The sequence below is a fragment of the Rhyacophila brunnea genome, unplaced genomic scaffold (genome assembly GCF_057557595.1).
Source record: "Rhyacophila brunnea isolate RB1 unplaced genomic scaffold, BYU_Rbru_1.0 scaffold_17, whole genome shotgun sequence".
NCBI classification, from domain to species: domain Eukaryota; kingdom Metazoa; phylum Arthropoda; class Insecta; order Trichoptera; family Rhyacophilidae; genus Rhyacophila; species Rhyacophila brunnea.
Window position 1 is genome coordinate 13,652,027 of NW_028232827.1, and position 25,142 is coordinate 13,677,168.

Consider the following 25,142-nt stretch of genomic DNA (forward strand, 5'->3'; position numbering starts at 1 on the left):
TTAACATTTTTTTAATAATATCTATTATGTCAATAAATCAGTATCAACATAATATTTATCCACCCTTTCTCGACAGTGATTTCACACTGTATTCGTCAGAAGCCAGAGGGCGGATTGTTAATACCTACCTACATATGATAAATTATTATAATATTTTGTACAAACTACGCATTTCACATTGCACATCGCGGAATCCCGTGACATCGAAATGAATATGTATAATATATTATGTATATTATACATTGTCTATGCCTTGAAACTCGTGCTATGAATTTAAAATATGTTATTATTTGAATTGCAAAAACAAAAATCACTCGACTATTGGTCATTATTTTTACACGCATTGCACAACTCAATCTTATGACGTGTAATCTGCATTATTTGCAGTCCACATGCAGTGAAAATTTTCAATCAGCTGTTATAAAATAATTTATAAAATTAAATTTTGGTATTATCTTTTACAGGCGATGCGAGTACCATGGAAATCAATTCTCACAAGTCTCCCAGTCTGGTCTATAGCTGTCGCTCACATTGGTTGTTTCTGGGGCTACATCACTCTTCTGGCTGAAATTCCATCATACGTCCATAAAGTCCTAGGAGCTGATATTCAACAGGTAATAAAAATAATAATTAACTCCAATAATTTATTGTCTTTGTTATTAAAATACAATACTACTACATCTCTCCGCAAACAATAAAACTTATTTCTAAATAATTTGCCATCTAGTGTCATATACCTGAAATTATTCTCAAATTAATTATAGGAATCTACTATTTCAAGTTTTCATTTTGAAATCAGAACAATCAATGAATTTTCTTTCTAAACTAACGTGCCAAGAAATTACACTTTGTATAACAAGGTATTATTTAGTATGGCTTCTGATTTGTATTTTTTTTTCTTTTACAGAACGGAATCTTATCCGCCATTCCATACTTCGCCATGTGGATGATGAGTTTCTTCTTCAGTTTCTTCTCCGACTTCGTCATCAACAGGCAAATTTGCAGCATCACAACCTCAAGAAAAATCGCTAACTCAATCGGTAATTAAGGAAACTATCTTATTTATTGTGAATATTCAGACCTTCGTGTAAACGAAGCCTAAATATAATCGTGAACTTTTCAGTTTATGGGAAAAGCTGTAAATATCTACCTTACCTAACCTTATCTAATTTTAGTATGAAACGTTTACTATAATACTGGTATCCCAAAACAAAGTGGTAGGTACCAATATTTTTTGATCACTTCCGCATATCTCTATGTGTAGGTATATAATGGAGAGATTAACTCTTTTACCTACTTATTTACACATAATTACCTGCAAGATTATAACATTATTTTATCTTTTTAGGAACCTGGGTACCAGCTCTCGGTTTGATTGGATTATCTTACGTCCCAGCCAGTAATGCTCCATTGGCCGTATGTGTCCTTATCATCACCATCGGTTCTCTAGCTGCCACATTTGTTGGATTCAATGTAAGTACCTATACAACATGAAAATAATTGAAAGAATTTCTATTCAAACTTAAAGTTTTTTTTTATATTTAACTGTAAATGTACTTCACCCTATTTATTTAAAAAACAAATAATTTAATGCCACATAGATAATCTCTGTTCTAATTTGTCAGAAATCATATTATACAACTTAAATTCGAAATCTCGAGATTTTGGGCTTTAAAAATATAGGAATGCAAAAAATTGCAAACCTTATTTTCGAAAGACGTGCAAACAATATGTATGTAGGTATAGGATTGTATTGTTTTTCACGATCTAATTCTAGTTCATATTTTCAAATTGTTTGATTCAGGGCATCTTTGGCATTTTTCCATATTCGGAACAACCAGTAATATGCCTATTAAAAACCCAAATATTTCGTTAAAATAGTTTTTTTATGTGAGATTTATTTTATAATTATTTTTTCAGATAACCATGATCGACCTGGCTCCAAACTTTGCCGGTACATTGATGAGCATTAGCTGCTTCTGGGCCAACCTGTTCAGCATCATGACACCAATCACAGCTGGACTGGTTCTCTCTGACGACGTAAGTCCTAGATTGTTCTAGTGCAAATATATATAATTACTCCATGATATACATAATGATTTTATGTGCCATGCATTCTAAGGCTAGTCTAAATACATACGTGATTTTTTTAATATAACATTCCGGTAGTCAATCTACCCCTTACAACACTTGACAACTTAGATTAGTTAAGGGGGGACATGCTCGTCGAAGGTCAAAATTGAGTTTTTATTGTATATTCAAACCATGATCCTGGACACTCCTTAAATGTTGTAGATGATCTATTTATATAATTTTAAAGCCTTATTATCCTTTATAGTTATTTTAAACATTTGATGACTGCATAAAGTATTTTTGATACATAAAATAGTATTCTTTTAAACCTCTCGCTCTAATGTTTTAGAATATAGTCATATTTCGGTACATAACTGTGCAGTGGTGTTAAGATTTTTTACATTTATTAATTTTTAAACGCATTTATAAAACCATTAGTATAATTTATTACGAGATAATTTTTGTAAAATATTCACGATAAAAAAATATTTTGATAATCTCTGTGATCCCAAATTTGACAAGAATTAGGCATTTTATTATTCAAAAAATCGGCAAGATTAACACATTTGAAGATAAATCTAAAGATACTTATTATAAGCTATGTCTTTGACCATTCAAGTGCGATAAAAATCCTATGAATAATGATTGCTTTATAATAATTATTGACCTAAGAATAAGGTAGTGTTTTTTTGAAATACGCCATTTCTTTTGTCATTCCCTAGTAGTTAAGCTACAACATACGGCCGTAGCCATAAAATGACAAACTATAATTAAAGTAGGGAGTATAATTATGTTAACGCGCGTGTTTGAACATGTACTTAACCGAATTTTTTTTTATTTTTTTTTAAACGGTACATGTTCAAACACGCGCGTCAATATCATTTTACTCCCTACTTCAATTATAGTTTGTCAATTTATTGCTACGGCCGTATGATGTAGCCTAACCACTGGGGAATGACAAAAGAAATGGCGTATTTCAAAAAAACACCACCTTATTCTTAGGTCAATAATTATTATAAAGCAATCATTATTCATAAGATTTTTATCACACTTGAATGGTCAAAGACATAGCTTATAATAAATATCTTTAGAATCATCTTGAAATGTGTTAATCTTGCCGATTTTTTAAATAATAAAATGCCTAATTCTTGTCAAATTTGGGATCACAGAGATTATCAATATAATTTTTTATCGTGAATATTTTACAAAAATTATCTCGTAATAAATTATGCTAATGGTTTTATAAATGCGTTTAAAAATTAATAAATGTAAAAAATCTTAACACCACTGCACAGTTCTGTACCGAAATATGACTATATTCTAAAACATTAGAGCGAGAGGTTTAAAAGAATACTATTTTATGTAACAAAAATACTTCATGCAGTCATCAAATGTTTAAAATAATTATAAAGGATAATAAGGCTTCAAAATTATATAAATAGATCATCTACAACGTTTAAGGAGTGTCCAGGATCATGGTTTGAATATACAATAAAAACTCAATTTTGACCTTCGACGAGCATGTCCCCCCTTAAGATACTTATAAAATAAACTACAACATAAAAAAAACAAAAACCAATTCAATATTATTTGATTTTTAATCCTCGGAAATGCAGCGACTAATTATTATTAAACTGGCGCTAGGGGCCGTTCAGGTCCATGGCCGACTGCACAACGTTTTTCCAGGCATCTCTGTCCAGCGCTCTCTCTTCCCAGTTGACTATCCCCAGCCTTTCCGCATCCCTTTGAATGTTGTCCGCCCATCTCCGTCGAGGGCGGCCAAGAGGTCGAGTGCCAGCTGGTGTGCCTTTGTAAATCCTATAGAGAGTTCTAGATCGTTCAGATCGTACAACGTGGCCCGCCCATCTGAGCCTTCTTGACCTCAGAATATTAGTGATTCTAGGTTGGTATCGGTCGAAGAGCTCAGCGTTTGTGCGGATGCGCCACCGGTGGTTCTCATTGACGGGTCCAAGTATTCTCCGGAGGATTCTGTTTTCAAACACTTGGAGCGCCTTTTCTTGTTTTTCTGTTAAACCCCACGTTTCACATCCATACATGACGATTGGCTTGATGACCACGTTATACACCCGGAATTTCGTTTTGATGGACAGCATTTTGGACCTGAACAGACGACTCAGCGCGAAGTACGCTGCATTTCCACTTCTCAGTCGGTCAGAGAGCTCTAGGGACATTTCATTTTTAGAGGTAATGTTGGAGCCCAAGTACTTGAAGAGAGAGGTTCTCTCGAACGAGGAGTTTCTTATTCCAATGTTTCCAGAGGGTTCAATGCCTCTTGTCATTTTCAAATACTTGGTCTTTCCCACATTTACTCGTAGATTCAACCTTTTCGCTGTGTCCTCCAGAGGAGTGAAAATATCTCTGACTTCTTCTTCAGATTCTCCGAGCACCACCAAATCATCTGCGTAGCCCAATATTTTATGGGACCCATTCAGGGTTACTCCACCTTCTGCTTTTAGAGCTTCTCTAACGGCTTTCTCTAAAGCTAAGTTGAACAGCATTGGTGATAAGGAGTCGCCTTGTTTTAGTCCTGCTGTCACCTTAAAAGATTCTGATATACTACCTTGCATATGAATTCTACTTCTGGATCCGTCCATGCATACTTTTATTATATTTATAAGTTTTGACGGTATTTCAAATTCTTTCAATATATTCCAGAGAGCTTCTCTATCAATAGAGTCATATGCGGTTTTAAAATCTACAAAGAGACAGTGTACATCTTGGGCGTATTCCCATTTCTTTTCAAAGATTTGGCGCAGTGTAAAGATTTGATCGGTAGTACTGCGGTTTCGTCTAAAGCCGCATTGGTAGTCACCAAGAATGTTTTCGGCATATGGTAGAATTCTTTCGAGAATAATGTTCGACAGAACTTTGTATGCAGTAGGAAGAAGAGAGATGCCACGGTAGTTTGCACAGTTGAGTTTGTCCCCTTTCTTGAAGATAGGACAGACCAGTGATTCTTTCCATGCTTCAGGGATCTTTTCTTCCTCCCATATTTGTTGCAGTAGCTCAAGCATGGCACTAAGAAAGGTTTCTCCTCCATGCTTGAGAAGCTCCGATGGAATATTATCGTTTCCTGCCGATTTGTTATTCTTTAAATAACTCAGTGCTCCCATCAACTCTGCCTTATTTGGTGGCGGTATAAGAGGTTCTGCTGTCGCGATTTCTGGCGATTCCAAAGGTTCATGTAAGGTTGAAGTAAGTTTTCAAAATGGGACTTCCATATGTTTAGCACTTGCTCTTTGTTTGCCACTATCTGACCCTGTTGATCTTTGATTTGTAGCGTGCTAGGTTGAAAGCCTCTTTTTTCAAAGCTCACTTTCGAGAAGAATGATCGAGTTTTATTTCGTTTTGCTTCTTCTTCCATCTGCTCAAAATTACTTTTGATGAAGCTTCGTTTGCACTTTCTCAGATGCTTTCGGACATTTTTGCACGTCTCGCTATATCGTTTCTGTGCTTCTTCGCTCTGCGTATTTTGCAGATAGAGCGCTCTTTCTGCTCTTCTCTCCTCCACCATTTGTCGGCAAGTGTCGTCGTACCAAGGGCACTTTACTTTCTTGGGTGCCAGTCCTATCGAGACTTCCGCAGCTTTTACCATTCCTTCTTTTAGTCTCTTCCACCTCTCATCGATACTCCAGGCTTCTCCTTCGGTGAGTTTTCCGATTTGGTTTTTTAACTCTTTTCTGTAGCTATCTCTTCCTTTTGGAGTTGTCAGCTTTTCTATATGGTACTTCACTCTCGTCTTCGCATTTGCGTGGGCTGTCTTTTTAAGTTTTTCCCTAAAGGTTGCTATCGATAAGTTGTGGTCCGTATCACAGTCAGCGCCTCTGTAGCTTCGAATGTTTTCAATAGCTTTATGGTGTCGTCTATCAATTAGAAAATGGTCAATCTGGTTAAAGGTCTTCCTGTCCCTTGAATTCCAAGTCACTTTATGTATATTTTTACGAGGGAAAGTGGTACTTCGGGCGATTAAGTTTTTGGCGCTGCAGAAGAGAGCCACTTTTTTACCATTTTCGTTAGAATGATCATGTAGGCTCTCTTTTCCAATAAAGGGTCTGAATACAGCTTCCTTCCCTATTTTCGCATTGAAGTCTCCTAGCACACATTTGATATCATGTCCCGGTAGCCTGTCAAAAGTCGCTTCAAGGAGATCATAGAAATTATCCTTTTCGGCCTCTTCTGAAGTCTCTGTCGGGGCATGTACATTCACAAGTGATATATTAAACCATCTTCCTTTGATTCTGAGCACACATATGCGCTCGTTTACGGGTTCAAAAGAAAGTATAGCATCTGCTACTTCTCTAGCGACCACAAAACCTGTTCCGAAAACATGTTTCCCCTCTGTGTTTCCGCTATAGTAGATAACATGCTGTCCGACTATAAGTTCTCCGCTATCCGGCCAACGGGTTTCCTGGATGGCGGTAATTTGGACCTTATATTTTGACAGTTCTTCCACTAGGTTTTGAGCTGCGCCAGCTCGGTATAGGCTGAGTACGTTCCAAAATCCTATTCGTAGTCCATTTTTCGGTCCGGGTCGTCTAGAAGCGGTTGCCATATGTCCGAGGCATTGTGTAGTATTAGTAACCTTTGGTGATTTCACGGGAGAGAGTGGTTAACCCTCTGCCCAACCCCCAACCTGGAGGGCCAGGTCTGTTGGTCCGCGGGAGATATTTTATTTTTCTCCTACCCTTGATTAGGGCATTCTCCTATCCGCCACCTGGAGACGCGCTCTCTAGGGGTTACAGACTCCCCCGAGAACAGCGACTAATACTTTTCATAATAAGTATATTATTCTTTATCTTCCGATCGTATAAATATTTTCAATTACCTATTATATACTTAATTGAATTTTTTCTTATCTTTAGAGCGATCCCACCCAGTGGAGAACAGTTTTCTTCATCGCAGCTGGAATTCTTTTCTTCACAAACTTATTCTTTATAACATTCGGCTCAGCTGAGACCCTGCCCTGGAATGAACCAGAATATTTAAGAAGGAAAAGTCGTAAGTAATCTTATAATATATGTTCCACCGTTAAGAAAATCTGTCAGTTTGTTCTTTTTTTTGAAATTGATCAATTATTATAATAAAGTTCTAAAATTCTAGTAAACTTAAATAAAATACCATAAAACGGGGTGAATAGGAAGGGTACAAAATAGGTTCATAGTGTTATAATTGCCAGAATTCTACTGTTTGCATTCCAATATGTATAATATTATATAAAAATATTTTTTCTTTATTTAATCATGTTTTTAGTCATATTTGCAGTTTTCCTTTATATATTGTATAATATGGTGTTCATATTCACCCCGTTTCGATAGCTAGTGATTAATGAACGTTCCCATTTACCAAACCATACTGCTGAATTGCAAACATAACTTTTGGCAAGCGAGTTTAGCTTCTCAGTCATCCAACATAAGATTTAAATTGAATATAAAATCTGAACAACGTTCATATTATTCACCCCGTTTTACTGTAGTAAAAAGAATATCAATTAAAGCTCGAATTATTGTAAACTTAAGTATATTTTTTAAACATATAAATAATAAAACAAAATAAAACGTGGTGCAGGTAATTCAATAACTAGAAATAATTTAAAAAAAAAAAACCTTTAGGACCAAAAATATTCCCAAAAACTTTCTTATATAGATATAAATAAAGCGTATGTTTGAGAGTTGAGATGAAAAAATTCACCCTACTAGTACCTAGTCTCCTAAGTTCAATATATTGTATTTTAAACATTGCAATTTATAATTTTCTACTATGTAAATAATCATATAATTTTTTTTATTTTTTCTAATAATATTGTTTTCTCTTTCTACAGAAGACTCCGTTTCATTAGAAGAGCCTGAAATTCAGGTGGCAAACGAAGAACGATGACTTGCTTCTTGAAACAAGGGAAAAATATTATGTTTTTCAATTACATATAATATTATGCTATAATATTATATATACGTGATTAAAAACAGATATCTCTATCATCCAGAGATACACACAAGTGTTCCAGTATTAGTAAAATTAAATTTTACGCATAAGTAAGCTTAACAATAATTACTTTTAAGTTGTAGCCGGTGTTTAAAAAATATGTTTTTGTAAAAATGAATATAACTCGAGGGCTGTGCCACTATTATTTATATAATTTTGCTATTTTTATATTGTTGAATGTTGTAAGTGGATCAATGTTCGTGTAGTAATCAAATGAATCGAATTGTAATAGAATCTCACGAAATATATTGTATCTACTGTATGAATGATGATAATTTTACTATTTGAGTATAAATTTAATCATTATGATTAAACTGATTAAAATTATTTTATTACATATTTAAATTAATTCACATCCTTTATGTATTATAGTATATATATATGTATATAAAAAGAATATATTTTATGTAATATGTCAAAATACTCAGTATTCTAGCGTAATATGTAATTAACTTGTTACAAATAAATTAAAAGTCCAATAAAACATAAAATATTAATTTTAATAAGTCCATGTATATCTTGGCTGCAATTACATACAGAAATATTTTTATATAAAAATAATATTTTCTCCACTTCTCTGGTTTCGTGGGACGTGGAATAATAATGTATTTATATTTTTTTTCAGAATTGGAATAATTATTTTTAATGATCTCAAATATTAGCAATGGAATGAATGATATGGGTAGAAAATATGTTTATTTGTAAGTTATAATAGAAATAATTTTGAAACTGTTTTAAGTCCCCGACTGATGATTTTGTGAGACCCGGTTGGTTTTTTAACATATCCGGGGTGATATACAATGTGATGCAAATAATTAAGTAATATTTTAATATAATAGCGTAGCTATATTATATCTAATAAATCACATAATATAAATGAATTGTATTACTAAAATATTCTATCATTATTATAACATAGCTTCGTTACGCCTTCAAAGCCGGCTAAAATATGGCAAAAATACAGGAGACAAAAAATAGGGCAATTTTTATTGATCCCATCTTAAAACAGTGACTCCACAATATTATACTCAAAATCTGTACTAAAAATAATATCAATTCTCGAATCTGTCTGTATATTGTTGCATACAACAATAATTATTATTATGGACAGTTTTAAAGGTGTAACGACGATCATATTAATTTAAAAATGTAAACATTCCATCAAAAAATATTTGATCTTTAACGTGAAACTTATATATTAAAGAAATCATTTTTTACCAACCTTGTTCTAGTAAATAAATATTATATTTTCACTTGTGTATAAATACTTTTGTATTTTACTACCCTTAATTGACTAAACACCTGATTTAAAAAAAAAATACCATAATATTCGTATTGATAAAATTAATTTTGGATTATCATAACACAAATATATTATATAACTTATCTATAATATACTTATATGTTTATGTAATTTTATATATTATTTTTTTTATGTTTTGATAATAATTTATTTTACTAATATCACCCATGTGCAATAAATATTTCATTCCTAATACGAAATATTGAATTGTATTCGGACATAAATGCTAATATCGAAATATTTTTAATAAAAGAAATTATACATAACTATTATTTTTATTTCGTACATATTATTATATACCTACAATTATTATAGGTCCACGATGCATTACTATTATAGTATCGCAATACCGCAAAAACTGGAACAGCGGGTACCCCGTGCAATAAACATGAATTATTATCCAAGGCTTCCTTGATGTTGTATTCAAAATGGGAATAACACATTCATTAAAATTATTTCTTTCATACATATTATTAAAATTGTACAACATTATATTTTATAACAACATGAATAAACTACGCGATTATATTAAAAATCGTTACCTACAACTAAGGATATCGGAGTGAAAACTCTTTCTTATCAGATTGAGCCTAACTATATGAGAATCAGGGCTCGAAATGGACGGGAATGCACCGGAGCGCCGTTCCGGTTCATACAATCCCCAAAATTATCGCTCCGTCTCATGTAAATATTAGTTTGACCGTCTGAGAGAGATATTTCATAATATTATAAAAAAATCTAACACAATCGTTTTTTTTAATACATATATGTATAGAATTAGATACGTAAGAGTGTTAATATTTTCGTAAAATTATCCAGCGCTCCGGTTCGTAAAATTTTCCATTTCGAGCGCTGATGAGAATGTAATTGAAGATTGCTAATGCTAACGATTAAAATGGTCGCAAGATACCTATTTAGCATTGAATATTCATTATTGAAACAACTTCGTTATTATATTGTATTCTGAGATATTTTGCCAGAGCTGCTCATTGAGTTATAGCTCCCCACCAGTATAAATATACCGAATTAGTACGAGGTTAGATAGTTTTAACAGATTTTGATATAATCACAGGGGCACTGAGCAGGAGAAAACTTAAGTACAGTCATTGCCGACTCAAGTAGAAAGCCGATACATTCGCAACGACTGGGGCCTTATGTTCTAACTTGTGACATTAAGTCACCCGACGACATGACGTAATTGTGACGTAAACCAATACACAGTCGAGGTAAGCCGCCCAACGCATACGGCTCAAACATGCTGAAACACCTATTTGTGTATGGGGACAATGGATAACGCCAGTGTTTGAGCAGCGTTAATTTCTCAAATGCTATTATCACTCCGGTAGTACGTCACAATGATGCCATATGACGTCATGTCGACCGGGCGACTGGGACTCGCAAGTTCTAACATAAGGCCTCGGTCCTACTTTTTCCGCCCCTCCCAATGTTGTCTAAGGATGACCTGTCATTGCCTGTCATTTTTCTACAGGAGCGCGTCTGTCGTGTTCACACAGGCACACAGGGAATGGTTTGATTTGAATAGATAAGTTACATGATAAATAATACAAATCGATATTACCAGTAGGTACCAGACTAGTCTGACTTTGACAGCTGATAAATAACAGGAATGTATATTATTTATAATTTATTAATATATTATTTGATTTGAGAATTTTTTATAATTCAATTTGACACGAGAAAGGACGAATGAATATGTCAAGCAATCTGGGATCTGATGTTGACAGCTGAGCAATGAACCACTCGTTGCATGTGCAAAAATATATGCTTAGGCTTTTTAATCTAAAGATGGCGCTGGTACAGTCCATGATTGCAACCGTGGCAAAAACGACATTAGCCCTGCCTAATTCCTGCACTCTCGACGAAATCTGCGCATGTTCAACGTTAAATTGTTTCACTATAGTGTACAAAGATCAAAAAGTACTCTTAAAAACTGAACCATCATTTTTTTAGTATTTATATAAACAAACACAAAAATCAGACATAATGATAGTTTGTAAACAATGATAAGTAAAACTGAAAACATTCTTGCGTGATAAATAATGCAAGTTTTCTATGTACGAATTAAGCCACAATCCAAATTATTGCTCTCAAATCGAGAGACGTTTGTAGTAGGTACCATCAAAAAGTTTTTCCTTTGTATCAACTAATACAACAATTTAATAAAGTATGGTCGTCGCCGAACGCTATGAATTGCCATACATATTTTATTTGATGATTACTCCAATTTAAAAAAAAATATATAGATATGAATATATATTATAGACACCCAACGGAAAATGCAAAAGAAAAGCCAACGGCACGCGGTGTTCCCAAGCGGTCACCCATCCAAGTACTATCCGCGCCCAATGTTGCTTAACTTCGGTGATCGGACGAGAACCGGTGCTTTCAACATGGTATGGTCGTTGGCGAATGCTGTGAATTTTCATGCATATTTTCTTTATGTATTTTATCGGTAGCTTGTTGGGAGTAATCAACAATCAAGTCCTCGCTTGCTAGCTTAGTCTTTCATTTTTTTTTTTTAACTTTTTACTTAATAAAAATCAGATATTTTATTATAATAGCCAGTCTATAACTTTATATTTTATACCTAGCTTTGAAAACGAGCAAGAAAAATAATTAATTACTATAAATAATAAATCAAACACTCTTTTCTGCCATCTGACAATTTTTGCAAAAAGCTCAGAGCAAATCATTGAGAATACTTTCCTTTATTACTTTATCGATAATAAAAGTATTATAATAATAATTATATTAATATGTTTTATTTATTATACACAGACGTCGTTAAAAACTTACAATACTATAATATAATATAGAAGGAAATACATTATTATTTCATTAGATTATTATAAATTAATTACTATTCCTGTTTATTTCATTGTAATGTATTTTTACACAGATATTTACTCATGAAACCAATTTTATTACCATGATTCTTACATAAATATGTAGTGTCTCGTGTGTTTTTCAATAAATTGTAAGCAAACCAGACTAAAAAAAAGTGTGTATAGGTACCTAACTGATATCGCGGAATATAATTATTTAGTTATGTAATATTTTAATATATGTATTTGCACGAAATCGTTTATCAATATAATATGATATCGTACATCGTCATTTGATTTTTGCCAACGATTAAAAACTAGCAAGTCACGTGTTTAATAATTGCATTCAAAATCAATGAATGATAGGTACCTACCTATCAAAATATTATATTTTTTAATTGTTATCGAATGACGAAAAAAACGCAATCATCGATTTTACGTCAAAGTCAAAACATCACTTATTATAAATATTGATATTTTTTCTACACAGCAAATACTACGTTAAAACCAGTTCAATAACTGACGAACTTGTTAAACGTTTAACAAATTATTGTAATAATAGGTAATTGAAATATTTATTTTTAATAGTTTTGTTCGTTCTATTCTAGAGATAAGAGTAAATACCAATGCCTAATGACAAATTGCTTATTTACACGGAAGGCATCTGTTCTCGAGGCGTAGTATGCTATTGATCTGAGCCTAAGTAAAGTGCCATGACTGGCTACCGTAAATCAGCACCGTCAGAATGCAAGCGTCGTATAAACGGCATTTGGTTATATCCGAGTACAGTCGTGAGTTCCAGACAGTTCGCTTCAAGTTAAAATGTTGCTCAAACCATTCCCATTCGTATATGAGCTGATCAGGTATTTAGGGCAGTCGATTCTCTCGATGTTTTACCGTCGCTAATCAATCATTCGGGGGAAATCTGGATCGGCACAAATGCCATTGCACAAAACGTTAGTTTTATTCGAGCTCCTTTTGTTAAACTTACCTATTATTCAGGATTTTTTTTATCATTTATGGAAATGGTCAATTTTTCAAAAAAACCCAATAATTAAAAACAATATAGTGTTTTGTTTTAACGAAAGATCAATCAAAATATATGGACAGACGTATAAAAGACTTATAACAATCAATTTTAAGATTTTTGGGTCGATAAATCAGGCTGGTCTTGATATCAAATTTGGGTAAAAGACGTCATTAATACATTGGAATAGATTTATCACGTTTCAATAAAATTTATTGATTTCGTAATACCACAATGTATATTGTATGTAAATGTTTTAATATAATTTTATCATGTACTTTTAGCTTTAGTATTACCTACGTACAGTGGCGGCTCGACGACTTTCTAGGTGGTGGGGTTTAGTCAATAATTACTTATCAAATATAGGTACAAGTATGTACCTACCTACATTCTCATATTATTAGGTATAGATACGTTATGTACGAAGCTATTTATAATAATATGATTTTATTAACGAGGAAATAGATTTACCATCATCAGTTTTGAACAACAACATTCAACAAGCGTTTTTACTCACCTATGGGGTCATTCTATTCAGTCCCTAGTACGCGTATAACAACGCTAACGCATTCACATACTTTGTAGAAAGCCATCGTACCGCAGCAACGGGATGGGACTGAGTGACCCCGATCAGCACAGTTATTTCAATACCGCGTAATCATTATTATGTTATTACATAATTTACAATTATTGCTTTATTTCTTTGTATAATAATAAATAATAAATATCTCTCTAAAATTGCGACGGGTTTAGATAGATGAAATAAATTTAAAAAATCATTTAATTAAGTAGGTATATTGACAATATATGACAATGATAAAAATATCTGACGTTTTTTACGCATTCTCCACATGATAACGATGTGGGGATGGTCTCTATGAACCCTTAAGGTAGAGCCGCCCCTGCCTACGTATAGAATATAGATGTACCATAATAAATCGTCATGTGTTCGAAATTAGAACTAATCTCATCACAGAATCAAAATTTTGAGTGATGTGTCAAATGTTAACATGTGGTGCCCTCACTCAGCAGACAACTTATACTGGTGAATCTATACGTGATGTGGTCCCGTATACAGCTGTAAGGTATACAATCTGCATCTGACAAAGTTTTGAAAACCGATTTCCGTTGATTCTTCGAGGTACCTACACCAGTGTTAGTAGCGAACCGTACTATAATAAAATTGGAGTAATTTTATTATAATTTTGGTCTGCGTACTATATATGAAATTAAAAAGTATAGTACTAGTCTAAAATACTATAATTTTAATATTAGACAACATTTAATTAGTAAATGCAAAGCAAACATAAGTAGTAGGAAATACAGGGCATCATGAGCTTTAAGAAAACATCTGAATTATTTTATTATATAATATTATTATTAACCCTCGAAACACAACGATTTTCAATTTTTTTACTCTCACTAGTGATAGGTACTATAAAGTGAACAAATACCAATAGTACATAAATTCAAACAGTAGTGTTAAGTAAAAAAAAATGAATTAATTTTTTTGAAAAGCGAATAACATGCTTATAAAAAAAATATTTATTATGTATTTTACTTGAAAGAGGGGAAATTGTTTTGTATTAAGGGGGGACATGCTCGTCGTAGGTCAAAATTGAGTTTTTATTGTATTTTCAAACCATGATCCTGGACACTCCTTAAACGTTGTAGATAATCTATATATTATATAATTTTGAAGCCTTATTATCCCTCATATTTATTTTAAACATTTGATGACTGCATAAAGTATTTTTGTTACATAAAATAGTATTCTTTTAAACCTCTCGCTCTAATGTTTTAGAATATAGTCATATTTCGGTACATAACTGTGCAGTGGTGTTAAGATTTTTTACATTTATTAATTTTTAAACGCATTTATAAAACCATTAGTATAATTTATGACGAGATAATTTTTGTAAAATATTCACGATAATAAATTATATTGATAATCTCTGTGATCCCAAATTTGACAAGAATTAGGCATTTTATTATTCTAAAATCGGCAAGATTAACACATTTGAAGATAATTCTAACGATACTCATTATAAGCTATGTCTTTGACCATTCAAGTGTGATAAACACCCTACGAATAATGATTGCTTTATAATAATTATTGACCTAAGAATAAGGTAGTGTTTTTTTGAAATACGCCATTTCTTTTGTCATTCCCCAGTAGTTAAGCTACAACATACGGCCGTAGCCATAAATTGACAAACTAAAAAATGTTCAAACACGCGCGTCAATATCATTTTACTCCCTACTTCAATTATAGTTTGTCAATTTATGGCTACGGCCGTATGTTGTAGCTTAACCACTGGGGAATGACAAAAGAAATGGCGTATTTCAAAAAAACTTTACCTTATTCTTAGGTCAATAATTATTATAAAACAATCATTATTCATAAGATGTTTATCACACTTGAATGGTCAAAGCCATAGCTTATAATAAGTATCTTTAGAATCATCTTCAAACGTGTTAATCTTGCCGATTTTTTGAATAATAAAATGCCTAATTCTTGTCAAATTTGGGATCACAGAGATTATCAATATAATTTTTTATCGTGAATATTTTACAAAAATTATTTCGTCATAAATTATACTAATGGTTTTATAAATGCGTTTAAATATTAATAAAAGTAAAAAATCTTAACACCACTGCACAGTTATGTACCGAAATATGACTATATTCTAAAACATTAGAGCGAGAGGCTTAAAAGAATATTATTTTATGTAACAAAAATACTTTATGCAGTCATCAAATGTTTAAAATAACTATAAAGGATAATAAGGCTTCAAAATTATTCAATTAGATTATCTACAACGTTTAAGGAGTGTCCAGGATCATGGTTTGAAAATACAATAAAAACTCAATTTTGACCTACGACGAGCATGTGGGCCGTTATTTTTAGATTTTGTGCTATAAGTACCTATATTTTCAAAAGTGACAAAACTGATTCAACCGTGTTACAGCTACCTGAGTTTGTGAGCAGACATCAGTTTGTTCTTGGTGATGGATCAGATCACGATTGCTATTCACGTGAGTGGGATATAATATACTCCGGATACTGCTTAAGGCCATGCATTAGTTGAGGCACGGTCTAAAAAGATCGTTGCTAGGCGATGTGCGGATTGCGGGTCGCGGGTGCAAAAGACGCCTGTCAAACGAAATATTATTTCTCATATAAATCCAACATACGTCCATTTTATGTTCTGTTTATTATTATATTAGTAACAATAATAATATATTCATTGACATGTTTTCTTTTTAAAGTAAATGGGTAACGTTTTTAGTCATCTTTACACGATTTTAGAATTAATTGGCCCGTCGCCATCACGCAGCAAAGTGACGTATGTCTGACTCGACGTTCTCTCAATGAATGCGAAGCGAGTACAAAATTTCGTCGCGCGTACAGTTGAAAATTATTTGGCGTTTCACTGATGCGTCACCTTAAGAGTAGCACCGTCAATGTCCTTGTTCCACAGCCTGTCACATATTACAGCGATGCATAAAAAAGACATTTGTACGAATTGGCGCTTTCGGCGAATAATATAATAAGTATATTATTTAGTTGTACATTAATCTCTTCCCATTCTTTATTTTCTTCGCATGACCCTCATTCAACGAATAACTTTTCCTTCATCGCTCAATGATAGTTTTAATTATTATCCTCATTCATCTTGAACTCGTAAGAAGTTGTTTAGTATATTACTGAATCATATTATTAGTTTTTTTTATATACCTAATCTACAGTGACGTACGTAGGTAAAGTGTCGCCCTTGCAAAAATTCAAAAAAGGTCGCACTTACCAAACTTATTATGTTCGCCTTAAATTGTAGTAATATTCATTACTAACAACAACTAAATTTTATCACTTTTCTTCTTCGATGTATTGAATACAAAGATGTAATGAAAATATAAAAAAAAAAAATACTCATACCCACAAACGTTCAGATCCAGTTTGCACCCCTGGTGAAAAATCCGCCACGACGGAACCTACTCTAACGCTATACATAATATAATCATAATATGACGATAGTAAAAAAAAAGCAAAATATTATATACCCACCAACAAAAAAGACATTAGAAAAAAAAATCACTAATCTAATTCTAACTAATCTCTACCTTGTTTTTTCTCTAACTGATTACTTGTAATTTTTATTCTAAACGTCATGTTGTGAACGTCCTGAATTAATAATTTGTTATATCCTCAAAGTGTCTTTTTTAAATAAATAAATAAACAAGTCACAATCACAGTGGAACCGGTAAGGCAGCAATCCACATAATTCTTTTTGGCTTGGCTTGGTGTGTGCCTTCAGGGAAGGCATACATGTTGCATGGTTACACGATGTGCTCCGTGGTCTAAATCTCACCACGCTCTCAAAGTGGTGGCTCCTTCAAGCACCACTTCTGCATTATATTAGCACACCTGTGGGTCTATTCTATACTTATCGAACACTAAAGTGATAAATAGTATAGATATACGCTATACAGGTGTTCGCCGGGAAGGTTTACTATTTTAATGTTGTATAACTTTATGGAAAATTAAAACAAAATGGTTTAATGCTGATAAATGACACCCATGGTGGCCGCGCGGCTTAAGCGTTGGACTATCACGCCGTGAGTTTGAATCCTGGGGCTGGCAAGTACACATATTGTTTTTCAATTTGTGTGTGAGTCAGGATGGACCTGATAGGTTGAGCAAGTCACTGACATCCATTTCTCGTAAAAAAACAAATAATCTGTTAATACAAACCTCTACTCTGTGGAGGCCCATATGATCCTATTAGGATCGGACATGGTCGAAAAAAAGGAGAAATTTTTTTTTTTTATTAAATGTTAGGAATTACGTATGGAAGAAAATGCCAGCTAAAATGTCTGCTTCTGTTAATCTCACAAATGCGAGCTCTTTTTACAACATTTTTCATCACATTTTCACACATTTCAATCGGTATTTCATTAATTTAGTCACAAATGTTTTGTTTAAGTTGCTGAAGTATTTCTGTTTTGTTGGCATAAACCTTGTTCTCTAAATATCCCCACAAGAAGAAGTCCGGGGCTGTTAAATCCGGCGACCGTGGATGCCAATCGATATCACCATTTCTTGAGATATTTTTTTGTTGTTGAAACAGATCTCTCAGTAATGCCATTGTAAGATTTGCTCTATGTGATGTACGGAATCGCAAATGATCTTGATGAAGAAGCTCTTGTGTCAAATGAATATTAAATGGATACAAATGCAAATCTTTATGCATAATTTCTCACAAATTTGTTGTCCTAAATCCAATTTCTTGAGCACGGTGTCGAATTGAGGTTGATGTATTGTTTTGAACACTTTCTAGGACAGCAGCAATGCAGCTGATCTTGTCGTACGTTTTGGCACAGGCCTTTAATTATCTGCCACAGAGACTCTTTCTTAAATAATCATTCACTAAACGATAAATATTGGGTTTTGATGGCGCATTATTTCTACCCAAATTTTACTAGTAGTCACAATAATAATTGATGATTGATTTTGATAAAATGTTTTTACGATTAAAACATATTGGTTTATCGAATATTTTTCCATAATAAATTGGCCACGTCTATACTTCACGATTTGCAAATATAAACTGTCAAAATTCATTTTTACCATAATGGTGACCAAACCAATTAGTAAACCTTTCCGGCTAACACCCTGTATTTTGTGAAGTCTAAAGCCATGGAGCTTGTCCACAATTAGATGGGAATTCCTCACGACTGATCCTAGCCGACCTAGCCAGTCACACCGCCAGGCATCCTCCTGCTCGCTGTTAATCTAAATCTGCTTTTCTCTTACATTCTTTCGTTGGTGAAGACGTTATGCCGGTGTGGAGGAGGAGTATAAGGCTGTTTAAAACTTTCTTATACTACCTCAAGTTGCTCATGTTTCGCCTTATCTTTGGTGGAAGTATCCTTGACAACACAGGCAGCCATTGATGCGGAGTAGAGGCTAGAGTGCCACTGATGATACGCGTTGCCAACGCTGTAATCTCATGTCTTCCATAACGTGTTGCCGTATGATCTGCCGACCCAAGAGTGGATTTAACTCAATTAGCCCCCCCCCACCTATTGAAATAATATTTTAACAAAATTTAAGAACCCACCTAAAATCCTGCAAAAACTCACATTATAAATATTTTTTTAACGGAGGTTAGCAATATCTTCCAAATAATTATAATAATAATAAATAGTCATTTATTTTCGCGTTCACATATAATGTAATATCACAACTATGAAATGTATCACAAATAACGTTTTTTGCACTTTTAAAAAAATATATAATTGAGACTATTTAAACAAATTCTTTCATTTTTTGACTAGGAAGATACGAAAAAGAAGCCTTTTCATAACAAATTAATGATCATTTTTTAAATATAGAAATTTACTTACTTACTATGTATTCTGTGTAATAAACAGTTACCTACATAGTATAAAAAAAACATTTTCAAATGTTTCAAACATACTAATTACTAAGGATTTAACTATTTTACAACGTTTTTCTTAGCTCGTATTCTTATTTGTCCGGTGGTTCTTTGTCCGGTACAAATCTTGCAATCGATTTTTAACTAACTTTCCGACTAGCTAGACATTTGAAACTTTTAGAATATATCAGAACACGATGCCAATGCATTTTTAATACTTTTAGCCATCTTTAAGTAGAATTGAATTCATTTTCAGTTAATTCTGTTTTGTATGAAAACTTATTTCGACACCATTATTGGTTGTTAAGCGGATGGTCCTAGCAACTAAATTATTAATATATACCTACGTGCGTTACTATGGAAATCAAAATGACATTTCAGTATTATTTCTATCAAGTCACGCTAGTTTATATGATTCAACAGAAAATTTAAAAACGTTGTACTTGTAATTATTTTTATTAACGTTTTTTGATATTTTTAAATTACGGGCCCCTACTCCCGTGTACACCCCAGTGCCAGAGATCCGCACCTGTGCCTACCCTACGAGACGTCACTGCCAAACTACGATATTATTTACAAATAAAACAACTATGTATTCTGTTAGATTTTAATAAATTTACATATCCACAAATACAGCACAGCTGCTTCCTATCGAAATATTAAAAAACAAACATACCTATTTATAATTAATATTATTTTTTATTCATAAAACAAGTATGATTTTCCATTATATTTCAAATACGTATATTGACAAATAGGATGTCTGTCTATAATCGTTTTTATGTGAATTTTATTATCCGTTTGACATTTTGAAGTTAATTTTCCGAGTACGAATGTGTATCACAACAACAAAATGTCAGAACACTAGCGAATCCATAAAATTGTCAAGGGGATGCCCATTTAATTTAAAAACTCACATACATTATGTGATTACTGATTATCTATAACTAAATTTATGAATGGTACAATATTAACTTAAACCATTAAGAATTACTATGGGTAGGTACCTACTCATTCCAAAGCTCTATTAAAATATATAATAAAACGTAAGCGATGGTGCCCACAGACGCGTCGGGCGCGCGAAGTCGGCGAATGCAGTGTTTATTCATAACCATAATCACACGTCTCTTCCCGCGCATTACCCTTCACCTATGTTATAAGCGGCCCAAGCAGCACAAAATAAATATTATTACAGCGCCTCTCATAACAAAGCAATAAAAATATTATATTATTTCGGGGCTTGTAATTAAAATTTACGATGACATTATTCAACCAGCGATAAACTGAACACGCAATAAAATAAAACAATGACTTCTCTGTAATTAAATAATTGCTTTCCGCCCGTCGATCGACGATGCCTCGCGCAGCATGTTTTTGCTCGCTGTGTTCAATGAGTGGACTCATTGTATTTTCTTTCATTCGTATCGCCGAGAAGCGGTGATTCGCGAAAAAACGATGATTCATGCGGCGCGCGCGTATAATGCGTCGCCATATCCAGTGGGCGCTGGCGTATTTGATTACGTTGTATTTTCAATGATTTATGCGCCACTTGTAGAAATTTTGCGCGAGTGCGGCGCCCGACGCGTTCTGTGGGCACCATCGCTAAGAATGAATTCACGACTGTACCTATTTATTATAGGGTTGCAATGTCGAAAGAAGAAGTGTCGATACCAGTGGCGAGGGGTGGAGGTAGGCTGTTAAGATTTGACATAAATAGTCCACACTAATTTTCGTCAGTCATACTGATGTATTTCCATTCAACTGAGAATACAATTTGCAGATGGCGCTGGTTAACTTTTAAAATTGGCTTGGATTAGGCAGGGTTTAATTGAATTTTAAAAACTAACAAACACTATCTACACATTGCAGTCTTAGTTCAATGAAAACAAAGACGTTCGACTGACAATGCTTAGTGTGCACTATTTATGTCGGATCTTAGCAGCCTACCCTCACCCTTCGCCACCGATCGATATCTCATATTGATATCGTATCGAAAAGTATCAGTTTCAAATGATGGATATCCGTGAAGGATTTTTATTGAAAAAAATACGCAAAATACCAGTATCATATCGAAAGAAAATATACTTTTTTGACGACCTTATTATAGTCTCATTTCCTAACAAGATTGCGCCGCAGGTGACATTTTTTTGTCTAGGAAGTTATAGGTACTTAGAATAAAAGTGAGCGTCAATAAAATATGAATATCTACTAGATTCCCGGAGAAAATACGATAAAATTCTAACTTGTTCAAGAATAGGTACTACATTATTTATATGATCAGGAAAAAATGGTTAATAGTTAATAGCAAATTAAAATCATAGCATTGAAGAAATCCAATGCCAAAGATCCAAATAATTAAAGAGTCATTCTTTTCATTAGCCATTCTTTTTATTAGCCATGGGAATCGAGTCACTCAGTAGTGATTCTAAGACTTTCGTTCAATTGGACGTAATGATCCGTTCTGACTCGTTAGTTCATTTCAGTAACAAGGTATTTGTGTCAGTTGGAAAGTGAACGTATTGCACAATATCATTTTAACACGTCAGGATATTTTTGTAATCTTCACCATTTAAGACGTCTCATTATTCTCTGCTAGAAATAAATAGAGTAAGAAAATATGCTAGACCCGCTAGATGGAATAAAATACTAGATTTTCACAAAATTAAAAAAAAATGATAATTATGAACATTGTTTTTACAAGAACAAAATTCGAAGAAGAATTTCATATTTTACGACTAATAAAAACAGTTATAAATTTAAAAATGAACGAAGGTAAATAATTTAGTCATCATAAGTCTGTAGATACCAACACAAAAAAACAGCATGTTGATTTTCTACCAAATCTGGTACTTATTTAAAATATTTTAGCTTCATTATGAGAAATTATTTGCGGTATTAAAAGACGCAATATTAAGCCCCACATGCAAGATGCAATTTTTTTGCAAGCTAGATCTCTATTCTTAAAAAATGCTAAATCTGGCAAGAAAAACGCTACGATATCTCGTAAAGTGACATGGCATTATTTACCTCAATCGTCTTGTATTTTGGATAATAGTAATTGATAGGTACTTTTTTTAATTCTAAGAAAACCTAGAAGTTGTCTCTCCAAATTAACTTATTTTATTACACCTTATTTTGTCAACGATAGTTGCAATCTAAATACAGATAGCCAAATAATAAAGTATTCGAATTATTCTTCAGTTTTTTTCCTTCACTACATCATGACACTAATTGCACGATCAATATTACTGTCTATATTTTGTGATGCTTACAGTAATAATAATTATGTACCTACTATAATTACGTTAAGGGCCCACGTGCGGTATTAAAGTCGAATGAATAATAGAGTTAGGGTATATAAGCCTGAAATGGGTATATTATGTTATAACATAAATTAATGGTTTAACATGACATTATTTTAGATATTTTATAGATAAACGAATATTTTTTTACTATTATCTACTATGGCTTGGATTAGGCAGTGTTTAATTGAATTTTAAAAACTAACAAACACCACCTTGTAGTCTTAGTCTAATGAAAACAAATACGTTTGGCTGACAAAGTTTAATATGCAATATTTATGTCGGATCTTAACAACCTAACTCGAATCTTCGCCATTGATATCCATACTGTAACACACTATAGAAATAACTCCTAATGTCTTTAATAAAGAAGGAAAAAAATGTCTTTGGAGGTAAACTTTAAAAAACCAGTTTTGTGCATTAACAATATAAAAAAGGATTTTAAAATATTTTAAAACTAGTAAGAACACAAAACAAATAATAATATAATTTTACATTATATCACTAAAAAATACCATGTTTAATGCGCGAAAAATCCTGCGAAATTGACAATATGGACTTACCATAGTTTACCGCTCGCGTACAGATATAATGTTTTTATTAAAAAATTTAAGGGAAGGCATTTATTAGTCATTCATATTTTTTTCCTTACCACTAGCCTTACATGAAAGTATTTTTTTTCAAACTAATTATTAGAAAACCCTGATTTGTATCGCGTGACTTTGTATTCATATTGCATAACTTGGGTACAACCTGCCACAGGAGTAAGAAAAAGAGAATGTGTTAATACCACGCTTTAAACTGAGGCTTAGTTTTCTTTTACCGTCGCGCAAAATGCACTTTGTACGGTAGGAGAATAAATTTTACGATTAATACCCAAAGGAAGGCAGAAGCTAATAACTTTTACGACGAATGTAAACTTGAGTATTTCTTTGTAATGGTGACATACTCGTATATCCCAATCCAAATATAATTTTATTCATCTTCTTCGGCCATATCCGCCCCTTAGTTGGAGCATATGTACGCCACGCGGCGTCTCCAAGAATACCTGTCACGAAAGCCTCAATGACATTGAGCTACTTTACAAGCTGCTTGTTGGCGAATGAGAATGGCGGGTAAGTCAGCTAGTGCGAATGTGATGATGATACACGAAACTTTCCACTCGCTCAGAAACCAACAATCTAGCGAGTTGAAACCGTCATTTTTGGTATTTTTTTTACATTTGGGACAGGTCGTATTGAGTAGTTCGTTTTTTTACCAGGATGTCTATACTATCGCTCTACTGCGCAGACGCAGTAGGCCCACACGTCAGCGTGTAGCGTGTAAAGTTGACCGGCTTTCAACTTTTCTCGGTAGATTGTTTACAATCTGCTTGTAAGCTTGTTCGATGATGACACTGGGCGAGTTTACAAGCAGATTGTAAATTTGCCAACAAGCAGCTTGTAAAGTAGCTCAATGTCATTGAGACATAACCAGTCTGCTTGCATCGTTTCGTAATAGCATAATAGCATCCCTTAACTCCGCCATATATATAGCAGCCTTCCAGGACGAAGGTATCCAGTCGGCTTGAAGAACAGGCAAGCCGGGTTGGAGTTCTCTTCTAACATCCGCAGCACGTGGCCGAGCAGGTCGCAAGTCGCCACTGCACTCTCAGCGTGATGAGAGGCTGCTTGGTGCGTTCTCCTATCTCCTTGTTACTGCAAAAATCATACCACCACCGCACATCCAGTATCCGTCGGAGACATCTGTTCTCAAAGCTCAGCATAATATGGTGGCTTATAAGGTGCCATGATTCGTTACAAACATAATTTTAAATTTAAAGATTAGTCATAGAAAAGTCTCGTAGATCACTGTCAGCTTTGATACCAGATAGTAGAAAATAGATCACAGCCTATTCTCCAAAATTTTTATATTCGACCTTTATACAACACTTGGACCCTTAATGTTAATTAATTCTTGATTTTTAGTTATTATTGAATAGGAACGCGGTATAATTAGTGAATATTTTTGAAAACATAACATAAAAAACACAAACATGTAGTTTTTTTATTGCAACTATTTAGGTTGTATAAGACACTATTAATTTAAATTGGGAATAACCACATCCTAGTAGGTAATAACGCAAGTTTCTAGTGCGGTATTTTAAAT

The 25,142-nt window shown here is 33.3% G+C and overlaps 1 protein-coding gene and 1 non-coding gene across 3 annotated transcripts in view; one reads left to right on the top strand and one right to left on the bottom strand.

The window, feature by feature from the left end:
- LOC147073712 (putative inorganic phosphate cotransporter) overlaps nucleotides 1–9,588 on the top strand; it is a 48,867-nt gene extending 39,279 nt beyond the window's left edge. For both annotated transcript variants that reach the window (XM_085944325.1, XM_085944324.1), the window contains exons 6-11: nucleotides 465–614; nucleotides 908–1,040; nucleotides 1,349–1,473; nucleotides 1,921–2,040; nucleotides 6,957–7,092; nucleotides 7,913–9,588. In XM_085944325.1, coding sequence (XP_085800451.1) covers nucleotides 465–614; nucleotides 908–1,040; nucleotides 1,349–1,473; nucleotides 1,921–2,040; nucleotides 6,957–7,092; nucleotides 7,913–7,968 — 720 coding nt within the window. In that variant the 3' untranslated portion in view covers nucleotides 7,969–9,588. The remainder of the gene's footprint in view (nucleotides 1–464; nucleotides 615–907; nucleotides 1,041–1,348; nucleotides 1,474–1,920; nucleotides 2,041–6,956; nucleotides 7,093–7,912) is intronic.
- A 2,097-nt stretch (nucleotides 9,589–11,685) lies between these two features.
- Nucleotides 11,686–11,804, bottom strand: LOC147073713 (5S ribosomal RNA). Its single transcript, XR_015070414.1, has one exon. It is a non-coding gene; the product is annotated as a 5S ribosomal RNA (ribosomal RNA).
- Between the last annotated feature and the right edge of the window lie 13,338 nt (nucleotides 11,805–25,142).